This window comes from Epinephelus fuscoguttatus, linkage group LG11, assembly GCF_011397635.1.
Source record: "Epinephelus fuscoguttatus linkage group LG11, E.fuscoguttatus.final_Chr_v1".
Classification (NCBI taxonomy): domain Eukaryota; kingdom Metazoa; phylum Chordata; class Actinopteri; order Perciformes; family Serranidae; genus Epinephelus; species Epinephelus fuscoguttatus.
The window spans coordinates 11,121,116-11,134,052 of NC_064762.1; the positions used below are offsets into that span (position 1 = coordinate 11,121,116).

A 12,937-nucleotide genomic window follows, 5' to 3' on the forward strand; every position below is an offset into this window, starting at 1 on the left:
AATGACCCAAATGACTACAAAAAGCCACAAAACAGCCACAAAGCGACACAAAAACACAACATAAAATGACCTTAAAGAGACCCAAATGACTACACAAAGCCACAAAGTAACCACACAGAGACACAAAATTACTACTAAGTCACTAAAATGATTACAACAGCTACAAAGAGACACAAAACAACCATAAGGAGACAAAAAATGACTACCACAAAGCATGACAAAATGACCAAGAAAGACTTAAAACTATCTCAGACAGACACAAAATTACCCCCAAAAGACCCAAACAACTATAAAAAGACACAGAACAACTACAAAGAGACCTAAAACCACCACAAAGTCTGTGTGTCTTGCCGCCATGTTGGAGAGGTGGTGGGGACCTTTGCATATCTTTGCCCAGGGGCCCACTGTCTCATGATCCGCCCTTGAATCCCTGTGGAAATGTCCTGTGATGCTGTTATTGGTTTTACATTAATCGTTAATCCACCATAACAATGACACAGCAGGAACGAGCACCGAGGGTACACACTCACCAGGGAACTTAAAGTAACTGTTTTTTTTTAAATAGACGAACACAAGGAAATCAAAGTTCTATAATTTTTTTGATATCTTGGTAAAAAGATGTATCACCGCTGAGAAAATTAGCAAATGAAATGAAAATCATTTTTGCTTTCAGCATGCTTTTAAAGAGCATTAGGGCTTTTCATTAGACTAATGGCAAAGAGAAAAAAGTGTGTGATGAGTGTGTTTGTGTGTGTTAGTGTGTGTCAGTGTGGTTTGCATGGCCATCTGTGGAGTGATCTACGTCTCTCCTTGCTAAGTGGAGTCGTTAATATTTGCATTATTTAAACGAAGACGACGATCATAACTGATTTATTGTGCGTCTTTGGGGCTTTTAGAATTAAAAGGATTGTAGAGGAGCCAAAGCAGACGCCCGACTGCACACTCAAACTGCAGGGGCTACTGCTATGTTGGCTCTCAGTGTGTGTCGCTGTGAAGTAGAACCCAAACGACGAGGGACCCAAAATGTTTGTTTATTTACTCGTCGTCAGTTGTGTTGTTCTTTGCAGCTTCTGGCTGTTGTTTTAAGTTATCTCTGCCAGTGATGGGATTGCTCATGCTGTGGTGGACAAGCTGAGCAAACAAAGAGAAGACAATGTCTCTGTATCTGTAGAACAACAAGACTGAGAGTCCACAGCTACACCAGCGGCTCTGGGAGGCTTTGCTCAGACACAGCAGGGCTTTGAGCTAAATGCTAATGTCAGCATGCTAACACGCTCAGAGTGCTGTTGTTTAGCTGGTAATGTTTACCATTTCATGTCCAAGTTAGCATGCTAACATTTTAATTAGCTCTAAACACAAAGTACAGCTGAGCTCATGGAAAGTTTGAGAGGAATCTGTTCCTAAACAAAACAATCAATCAATAGCCTTTTTTACACAGAGGTAACACCACAGGGCTGCAATGAAGACTCTTCGTTATACAACCTTTGCTTTTTTTACAAAGAGCCAACAAAGGCATGATGGCGCCCCAGTCTGTGATTTTAGACAGCATGGTGGCATTATAGAAGCAAAAGAGGTGCAAGGGGCGTGATGTGTAACAGTGTTGGCCTCTAGTGTGACATTAGGGTTGGATCGGTTCTCGGTAATACCAATTTGGTCCGGTACTCCGTCTTGGACCGGGTTTTATTTTTTGAGACCGACCGGACCGCATACTCGGGAAGAACGTACGCGGAGCGGACACCGCGGAGGTCCGACCGGTAAAAGTGGACGTCCACAAGCCCTGTGCGCGCAAAGCACGACCGCGCGGACTCCGCTCCGCGCACCAGTGTCACACAAAAGACTGTTTGGCATGTATTTTTCACATTGCGGCAAGCAGGAGAGAGAGGGGGGTGGGGGTGGGGCGGGGACTGAGCTAGGAGGTGCAAGTGCGCATGCGCCTCTACTGTAACCTGGAGTTTGTTTAATAGTGACGGGGAGTCGATAATGGTGGACAGTTTAGTCTTGACGAAATCAAAGAATGCGCCACTATGGCAACACTTTGGCTTTGAGCCAGACAAAGGAGGCAACCCTTGTTTGCACTGATTGAGTAAGCTGCAAAATTCATTTGTAAGGAATAAAAGAAACAAATTGTTACTGTCACTCTGTTGTCCTATGGTCGTTTTTTATTTTAAATGAGTCAACAGCGAAAATCCGGTATTACCGACTTCTTTACAAAAACCGGACCGTTTTTTTTTTTTTTCTCATACCGACCCAAACCTATGTGATACACAACGTTATGCATCGGTAATACTTTCCAGACAACAACAATGGCATTAACATGGCAGTAACGACCATTTATCATCTCTGTTTTACGGCAGCTGATCTCGTCCTCTGCTCGGAGGTAACGAGCCCCAATTTGTTGTCATTTTCAGCCGCAGTTCTTCTTCAAGTTAGCTGCTAACTGCTGCTAGCTGCCTTTAAAATCTCCCAATAGTGGGTTGCACACATTATACGTCATCAAAATGTCACACCAGTTCCATCCTGTTGGCTGTCTTTTCTTACGCAGACATTGATTCGGTGTTGTTACTACCTCTGCTGCGGGCTTAAATGTGAGGTGACTGAAAAAAATGCATACATATCTATATCTATATCTATATCTATATATGTATATCTATCTATCTATCTATCTATCTATCTATCTATCTATATATATATATATATATGTGTATGCATTATATGTGCGTCTATATATGTAGAGTAGTGTAATATATTAGTGTAAGAAAATATTGATACACTTGATTGATACTTGATATTATGCTTTGTGATACTTTGTCAGAAACACTGCATAGATTTTTAACTAATTGGCCGCTTGATTACAGTGTTATAATCTATCTCTAGCCATTTCATTTTTCCACGCTAACCTAACAACATATCCTTAGTCTCGTCTAGTTCCAGTAGAAGTGCTGACTGAGTGCATTGAACAAATCAGCTGGATGTGCCAAATTTTTCTTCAGTTGAACGAAGAAAAAACTGAGGTAATAGTTTTTGGAGCCAAGGAGGAATGAAGAAAAGTCAAAAGTGCTCAGCTTCACTTGGCAATGTTAAAAACCACTAGCCATAAATCCTGATGCAGTCATGGACTCAGAGCTGAACTTCAACAGCCACAAGACACTTACAAAGTCAGCCTACATATCAACAGGATCTGGAAAAATTTGTCAATTTTTTTATCTTGAGTGGACTTTACTACTGTAACAGGGTCCTTACGGATCTCCCTCAAAAATCAATCAGACGGCAGCTGCTCGAGTCCTCACTAAGACCAACAAAGAATCACATCACTCCAGATCTGAGGTCTTTACACTGACTTCCTGTCTGTCAGCACTTAATAGTTTAGAGCCCAAATGCATTTCTGACCTTCTGCCACGTATGAACCAACCAGACCTCTCAGGTCTTCTGGGATAGGTAAAACTTCTTGCTGGTGGCCCTAGATGAGAAGTTGGACGATCCCCAAACTTGTTCGGATTTATCCGCTGAATATGTGTTCCAACTTCATGGCAATCCTCCACAATATCACATGAAACTGAAAATGTCCGTCTCTTGATGGCGATTGAGCAGAAGGCAGGGGATCACATCAGTCAGACTCATCCTCTGGTGACTATGAATGTCTCGACAAAGCTTCGTGGTACAAGTACCAACTAGGAGGAGACTCAAAATGACCACAAAGAGACGCAGAAAGACCACAAAAAGACACAAAAAGTCACAAGGAGAACCAAAACGACTATGGAGTGACACAGAACGACAAAGAAAGACACAATGTTATCTCAGAGTGTCATGGCAGTCCATCCAGTCTTTGTCGAGATATTTCAGTCTGGACCAAAGACGCTACTGTCCGTATTGTCATGTTGCTAAAGTGGCTGTAAACCTCCTCAGTTATTGTGCCACATTCACATTAATGTGCCTGTCATTTTTTAATGGCGTCCATACTTTTGGGATTGTGCTTCGTAAGGAGAAATAAACCAGGAGAGGAAATCATAGCTGTGTTGCCTGAAAGTGAAACAGTAGCGTTTTAGTTACTGACCCTCCCGTGACACCACAGCACAAAGCCTTTCTCTCGATTTCTCACTAAGAGCTTTTGGTGCATGAAGGAACCAAAACAAAACTGAGCTTCTCTCAGCCTCCATCTTTTCCTTTCTCTCTCCTTTCTCCGGCCTCCTCCCATCATTGTTCCCTCTCCCTCCCTTATTGTCCTTATCTTAACCCCGCCTGTGCATGATTCAGATCTAATCTGAGTGATCCCAGATCATCGGAATTATAAATCAGAGATCTATTTTTAGCCCGCGCCGAACCCTCTCCTCCTCTCCTCCTCTCCTCCTCTCCTCCCCTCCTCCCTATCTATTTCTCAGACCTCAATATGACAAACAGTTTGGTTTTAATTAAATCTCGGTTATAACCTGCCCTGACATTTAGTCTGCTGCTGCCTCGTGTCTGATGATGTAACTCAACTCCATCTGTCTGTCTCTCTGACTCTTTCTTGCCAGGACTCTGACCTTGTCCTGACGTTCAACCTGTCCATGCATCGCTCCTGGTGGATGGAGAACGGCCCAGGGTGCAGGGTGACACCCATCACTCCACCTCCCTCCTGGGCGCCCGAGGACCACCGATATATATCTATATCCGGCTGTCTGATGGATTTCCAGTTCATAGAGGTGGCTCACTCCTCGCTGCAGATACTCCTGGCTGTAAGTACTCAGGCTAAATAAGTACTTTCTAGTATGTACCCTAATTTCAAACTCAAGTATTGCTTTCTTTCTGACATAAAAGTTAAAGCACCATTATTGATCTTTTTTACCACTTGTGGGAAATAAAAGAAGCTGTAAACACAACATTGACGTAGCTGTGTTTCTAAAAGCACATTTTATAATACTGCATAAGAAAAGCTGTTTGGAAAAGGCAAATCTAATAAAACGTCCTCTTACTTGAGGTGTTTTTCACTTTTGCTGAAAAAGAGTTGATGCGATAAATGGGTTATGTAAACGTCTCTGCTGAATAAAGCATTTAATTCTGATTAATGACTGATCGGCTGTTTCTACTGTTGGTGTCTTCTTATATATAAGAATTGTAGCCAAGGTTTATAAGATGCATCTATACGTATGTAGATAATTAAATGAAAACATAGTCTGAACCAGCATGAACCAAGATGGCAACCCACTTTAGCTCATCACAGCTTCACCCCTTCTGCTTTTACCTTTCAAAATAAAAGCCCAACTTAAATATACTCAGAGCACCTTGCTAGGTCGCAACTCAACAAAATTACGTACAAAAATCATTGCATTAAGTTGTCTTCATCTCCAGACAGCATGAAACATGGCCAAATACTAGTTGACATGAGAGAACAATTAAAACTTACTAAAAACAAATTGCTCAGGACGTCTCTCTGTATTTCATCGTGAATGCGGGTCGCAACCTCTTCTTCTTCTACTCTGTTTACTGGTGGCTTACAGTAAAGTGTAGTCAACACCGCCAGCTTCTGACATGACTACGCTTTGTGTAACCTAATTGATTTGTAGGGATGCACCGAATATTCAATAACCGAATATATTTGGCCGAATATTGCAAAGAAAACACATTTGGTATTCGGTGGAATAAGTTAAAAGCAAGGCCGAATAATAGCGGCATGTTTTGATAACGCAATCAAACAGCGTGCCGTGACGGGCGGAGTAAAATGTCGGCAGTGTGGCGATCTGCCCGTCACGGCACTCGCATTTGCGACTAAAAATAGTTTTGAGCAAGCAATATAGGCTTAAATCATCGGCCATCGGCTTACCAGCAACAGAGAAGTCGGCTCCAATAATATCCTCTTCTTGGCATCATGACTGTGTACCTTTACAGCCAGCCGAACACAGGTATGTGACGTGTCAGAGGAGACACGAGCTGTTCACGGTCCACAAACCTCACCGCACTTTAGGGACTGTTCTTTACTTATGAAGGGACTGTCAGGGGAGGAGGGTGGCTGGTTGATTCTTATTTTATTTATTTATTTTATTTTGATCCCCCCTATGTTAATCACTGATTGATGCTGTTTTTGAAGTATGAATAAGTCAATAAGTAATTTATTCCATTGAAATATCATTGATGTATTATAGAAAAGTGATTTATCTTTTTATAAATGACAAAAAGCACATGTGCCTCATTTTCGCTGTGGTATCGTGATACTACTCAGAACCATGATATTTTCATTGGTATCGTACAGTGGGTCCCAATTTTGGTACCCTGACAACACTAATCTGGGGGGGGAGGGGAGGGGGGGGTTCATCTGCAAAAACTAATGAAAAACTAAACAACAATATTCAATCAATTCAATCAATCAATTTTATTTATAAAGCCCAATATCACAAATCACAATTTGCCTCACAAGGCTTTACAGCATACAACATCCCTCTGTCTATTTGGCATTCGGTACTTGGTATTCGGCCAAGCGTTTAATATTATTCGGCTTCGGCCGCATCATTTCAATGCATCCCTATTGATTTGCTTAAAAGCAGTTAATGTAAATACATCTAATTCACGATTAATTTTTGTGACATTGGCTATGGTTACATGATGGCTTCTCACTCGGAATTGAATAAATCTGAATAAAATTATTCGGAATTAAAGTCTTTCCGGATAGTTTACATGAGAAATATTCATTCCGAATGAGGGTTTACACGGGAGATCAGTTTAATCACCTTTTTTGGGGTCCGCGCAAGGTTTGGGGCAGGGAAGGTTTCTGATTGGATAGGGGGCAGGGCGGATGTTACGTGTTTACGTTTACCGGAAGAAAACACTGTAGTCCTCGTTCCGGATAACAAGATACTTGACGACGCTGTTCTTAGTGCCTTTTTCGGGCTTGTTTTGCTTATTCTTGAAGCAGCAGTACGACAACAACCTTGTTCTGCTAATGCTTCGTCTGTTGAGGAGGAGAAGGGAGGTAGAAGGTCGAAGAAGAGAGGTAGAAGACCGTGCTTTGGCGAACGGAAACCGGTGAATGCAACGAGTCCAACTGCTCTATCTCAGCCCGTTGCTATGCGCGCTATGTACGTCATCGCGCCAGAAGTTGAAGGAAACGAGCATGCGCAGAAAGACCGGAATGAACTTAAAGAGGAATGAGTATATACAAGTGCGAGACAAGATCACTTTTAATAGGAATGAACTTTAATTCCGAATGAAAAGGGAATTAAACTGTCCATGTAAACGTACTCATTCATTCATTTATTTTCCATAACCACTTAAACTTTTGGGGGCTCGTGGGGGGGCTGGAGCCTATCCCAGCTGACACTGGGCGAGAGGCGGGGTACACCCTGGACAGGTCACCAGACTATCACAGGGCTGACACATAGAGACAGACAACCATTCACACTCACATTCACACCTACGGACAATTTAGAGTCACCAATTAACCTGCATGTCTTTGGACTGTGGGAGGAAGCTGGAGTACCTGGAGGAAACCCACGCTGACACGGGGAAAACATGCAAACTCCACACAGAAGGGCTCCCCCACCCTGAGGTTCGAACCAGGAACCCACGACCCCCAAAAGGATAAGCGGTTATGGAAAATGAATGAATGAATGAACTGATGAAAGCAGTGAGAATCAGTAAACCCAAAATAAGAAGCAGAATTGGGTGATAATTGGTTTGACATCATGTATGTAGTTATCCACAGAGATTGATGTCGATATTTTTATGTTACTCTTGAAAATAAATAAATCCCAAAATAGAACTATTCCTCTAAGTTAGGACATTTAGTATGCTGGCTGTAAATTAAAAAAATCTGCTGTGTCATTGTGCTTGTGCAGACTGGGTGGATGTATCATACAGTAGTTAAATTCTGTTCTCTTTGTGATGTGTTTGTATGTGTGTGTGTTGCAGCACTTTGAAATGAATGCAATTATTAAATTGATGTTCTATACAGAAACACTCACTGATACATTTAGTTTAATGTATTCTAAAGTGTATTACAACCATGCCAACTTCTTTGTCTGTTGCCATTGGTTAGGGAATTGTGTGTGATTGTGCAACTTTGTGGTAAAATAAAGCACCCAGGCTCCATTAAGTTAATAACTTCATACCCTCATTAACATAGAATGGGCTGGATAAGCTGCTTTAGAGACTCACTCTCTCTATCTCCGTTTTTTTTGTGTGTGTCTTTTTTGCCCGCTCTGTCTTATTTCATTGTTACAAAAAACCGATTTCCTTCTCTCTGTTTCCCTCCGCCTGTCGCTTACCCTCGCCCTCTGCATTTCTTCCTCTCCTGCACTGTCAAACTGTGATAATTAGCAGGATCAGAAGAGACCGCAGAGAGAGAAATAAAGAGCGGGAATGAGGGAGGCCTGTCACTTTTCATCCCAGTCTCCTCTGTACTGAAGCTCCGTTTTGTTTTTTTTCTCACAGTGCACGCGTGCATATGAATACAGGCGTGCGCGCGATAAACAAACCGATGCTTCAGTGTGACTGCATGCATCATTACGCCAACAGAAAGAGAGGAAGAGTTTTGGGAGTTTCAGCATTTCCACCTCTTTTGTATTTGATTCTGCGTCTTCCTCCCTCACTTGGCATAACTGTCTCCCTCTCGCACCCGCTCTCCTCATGCACTCTCTGTCAATCGATAGTGGTACTTATAGTGTGGCTGAGTGCCAAGCCACCACACAGCTGTACCACTGTCTCGCTGTAATTGGTGTGTGGAAACACTGTCATGCTCCATGAGCACACACTCAACAGTCTGACTGGTTCACTGGCTGACTGGCCGGCTGGTTTACTGTAATTGGTGGAAACGCTGTCAGTGTCCTTAATGGCATACGTTCAACCAGTCGACCGGCTGACTAAGTGCGGGGTTAGGGTTGGGTCGGGTTGCACTGTAGACAGTATAAATAATGGACGTAGTCTCTGTGACGGCTCCCGACCATCACCATTTTAGTCACTGCCTGACTCCGCCTAACTCTTGGCTAACCCAAAAAATGGTCAAAGAGGTGGAGCATGGGTGGAGCTTAGGCGGGCAAAATGAAGTCTGGTCGCTGAAACACAGCCATCCAGAGGCTACCAAGCTAACTGAAGCCCCTTTGACCCTGTCTGTTCAAGGCGGTATTATCATGCTGTTATGTTGCCACGTTGTGTTATATATATGGTATGATCGCAAAATGGGGGGACAGAGTTGTGTCGCCTTTAATCCGCCAAGGGAGGTAGTAACAGTGCCAAAACAGTGTCTGCATAAACAGGACAGTCTGTGGGATGGGATCATGGGCGGGTGTGATGTTTTGGCGACATATAATCTGTGCAGCCCACTGAGGGAGATTTAAAAAGTGGCTTTTAGCAGTTAGGAGCTAATTCATGAGCTGGCTAATTAGCTACGCAACGAGCTAACTGTCTGCTTGAGATTAGCTGATGTAGCTGGTATGTGAGCTGAGCTTGACATTGTGTCCTGCCTGAACCAACGCTATGCTCAATTTGAACTTCCCCTGCCAGTCATTTTCAAGGATCAAAGACTTAATTTCCTGCATTCTGGGGATTTTTTTGCATTAATTTATGGTGTAAATGTCTTAAATGTTGTCAGAGTAAATGTTAAAACTTAACAAACTTGAAATAAGTAAACCTGAAAATAGACCAAATATCTTCTTGAGTGTGGGATAAAATATTTCAGATAAACACGTCAGGACAGTATGGTTTAGTACAGTAGGTCAGAAAGAGCCACTGAAGCATCTCAGCTGTCAAGGTGTTCAGCAGAGCATGTTTTTGTTTGGCTGGATGGTCAGCTGGGTACGTGAAGTACTGGTTGAACTGGATCACTGGTTTTGTCTCTGGTGTCTCAGTTTCAGGTTCATCAGGTGAAGAAGTTTAGGTTGGAACACTCGCCAAGTCTTTCAGAGTTATTCTTAATTTCTACCCGAGATAAGAACGTTTATCTCATAAGAAGAGCTAATTAAGTGACTTGTCATGTTACAAGCTGATTGGTTTGCTCCCTGATTGTTACAGCAGCAAAATTACTGTTTTTTTTTTTTTTTAAGACTTAACTGACTGATTAGTTCTTCAAACTGCAAAACACAAAGGGTTGTCTTTATAATTTGGTGCACAGTATGAAGATCTGAGCTGAAGGAGAGCATAGGGCTTCTCCAGGGAGCTCCGGAGTCCTCAGTGAAATGTAGGCTAACGCCATCACTGCCAGACTGCAGCACAGTGGGGGGAACAAGCAAGTCTGACTACTGTGATTACAGTTTTTTTGCCCTCTCAGCTTCATTCTACCTGCTAATAGCACAGAGTGATAATTAAATGACATTTGGCAACAAAAAACATCTAAGATGAGGCTTCCTGCTGGCTCAGTGGTCTAGAGTGCATGCCTGCAGGTAATTTAGGTGATTAGCATAACTTCAACCAGAGCGGAGGAACTAATCAGTGAAATCACCTACTGTTGTTTTTTGGTTGGAAAGACAACCTGCATACACCGAGCCCTGCACCGCACACAGCTGAATATCCTTATTTGTGCTGCTTCTTTGCTTGTTTCACTTATTAGCAACACTGATAGAGTTTACTGAGAGAATGTGCACAGAATACAACCACTGAGCAATATCAACACCCACAGTCAAGTATGTTTTCTCTAAATCGGCTCGTAGCCTTGACATATTTCTGGTGTGAAATCCAAATTGTTGAGATTTGTTTTGCCAAAATGGTCCATAACCAACAGGCATCAGAAACTTTAAGACAGTCATGACCCTTTGCTCGCCCTGCACCCTTTCAAAGCAAACTTCTCAGCTGCAGATTATTCTGTGTACACCAAATGTATGCATAATAAAAACAGAACAAACAAGTCCCACTGCCAACACAAGATCCTGAAGAGACCATACTGAGAGTGTGCACCAAGGAGCAGTGGTGCTTTGAGCTAAATGCTAACATCAGCTGCTAAGGAGTGCACACTGACAGTGTTAACATGGTGAAGTTAAGCAGATATGATGTTCACCATCTTTGCATGCTAACATTTGTACAAAGTGCAGCTGAATTACTGTAGTTTTGCTGGTATTAAAGCTGGAGTAGGCAGTTATATTTTGGCATCATTGGGCAGTGGATAGCAAGAGTGTTCCTGGTTTAAGCAGGGGGTGGGGGAGCGGTGCAGGAGCGGTGCAGGAGCGGTTCAGGAGCCCTTCTGTGCATGTCAGTGTGGGTTTTCTCCGGGTACTCCTGCTTTCTCCCACTGTCCAAAGACATGCAGGTTAATTAGTCTCTATGTGTCAGCCCTGTGTTAGTCTGGTGACCTGTCCAGGGTGTACCCCGCCTCTCGCCCAGTGTCAGCTGGGATAGGCTTCAGCCCCCCGTGACCCCCAATAGGATAAACGGTTACAGAAAATGAATGACTTAATGAAAGGGCAAAAATCCCATAATTACCGTCTGAGAGAAAGCTTGACTTCTGCACCTCCTCTTGGCTGTTTTCAGGCTTTAGAAAATCTAGCCTGTGACAGGAGACTTTGGCCAATCACAGGTCATTTCAGCAAGAGGGCGTTCGTATTGGCTGTCCTGTAAATTAAGATGTGTGTGCATGTCCCTTTGGTTAATGTCTGATTTAATGACAAAGAGTCCTGCAGAGAAAGTTGCTATTCCAGCATTTGAAACTACCTACACTGCAAAGCAACCCAAAAAAGTCCAAAAGAGAGTCTGACAAAAAAACCCAAAATAAAGTATGTGTCAATATCAGTAGGGCTGCCCCCCAGCAGTCAACCAGAAGTTAGTCGACCAGAAAGGTCATTAGTCGGCAAGATTTCATTGGTCACGTAGTTGCAGAAAAACAAACAAACGAACAAACAAACAAAAACAATTGTGAAACTCTATAAGGAGCTGCGCCTTCTCAAAATAAATCAAACCCTATATGACTGGACCATGTGGGGATTTAATCTGAAAGGACAGACACAGGAAGTGTCCACGCTCAGCAGTCAGACAGGAGTCAGGTTAATTTCCAGGGCTGGTACCTGCGGTTATTCCACAGGCTAGTTAATAACATGTCGGGCAGGAAATCCAAAGTGTGGGATCATTTTGAGAAGGTGAAGGACGAACCCAAGGTGATATGTAAACTCATCTTCATTGGTCGACTACAAACATGACGTATCATCTGAAACATGGAAGTAGCTACATGCCCATTAGCCCACAGCGTCATTAACAGGCGGCTCGCTCAGTGTGTGACGTGCACTTGTAGATAAAATATAGGCCTATATTAATGAAGGTTCATTAGTACGGTTTTGTATTTCTCTGTAATGTAGCACAGTGTTAACAATGTTACTGATACTATTCTTTCTCACACCTTCAACTCAAACCACCAAAATACATCATTTAATCATTAAATTCATATCAGAAACATGCAGCGACTAGTCGACTAATGGACCTAAATAACAACTATTGGTCGACTAGGAAAATCCCTAGTTGGGGGGCAGCCCTTGATCTGTCCTCTTACAACGATCAGTAAGATGGCTGTGTTTTTAATGACCACAACCAGAGGACATACTGCACTGTCAGTTCTGTTAATTCAGCCATTGACGCATTGTAATATTATTAAAGGAACAGGACAAGAACAACTGAAATGGTTTCTGGGTTTCCTCGTTCATCATTGTGTAAATAAACTGACTCATTAGCATATGAAGTGTTGTTTTTATTTTCATTGCCTGAATTGAATGTGACATTGTCGTCGTTGACCACAGACAATGATGCCATGTTAGGGTCGTGTTGTATTCATGGGAGCAGCAGTGGGACCAGATTGTTTTCATTGCTGTTGTTATTCAAAGAGAAAGACAAGAGAAAGAACAATGCATGAGAATTGAATGTCAGTCAACCAAGGCAACCGCTGTGCTCTAAAGCACTAATCCCATATTTCTGAATATGTTAAACCTCCATTTTTGTTTGTTTTGGGTTTTTTTTCTTCAGATTAAAACAGGTAAGAACTTCCTGAATCAATTAAAGC

General features: G+C 42.6%; 1 protein-coding gene and 1 long non-coding RNA gene across 2 annotated transcripts in view; one reads left to right on the forward strand and one right to left on the reverse strand.

Moving 5' to 3' along the window:
- Positions 1–12,937, forward strand: part of nkain2 (sodium/potassium transporting ATPase interacting 2) — a 140,344-nt gene that overhangs the window by 90,442 nt on the left and 36,965 nt on the right. The window contains exon 4 of the mRNA XM_049589617.1: positions 4,512–4,712. Coding sequence (XP_049445574.1) covers positions 4,512–4,712 — 201 coding nt within the window. The remainder of the gene's footprint in view (positions 1–4,511; positions 4,713–12,937) is intronic.
- Positions 1–12,937, reverse strand: part of LOC125896766 (uncharacterized) — a 97,852-nt gene that overhangs the window by 32,424 nt on the left and 52,491 nt on the right. The window lies entirely within an intron of this gene.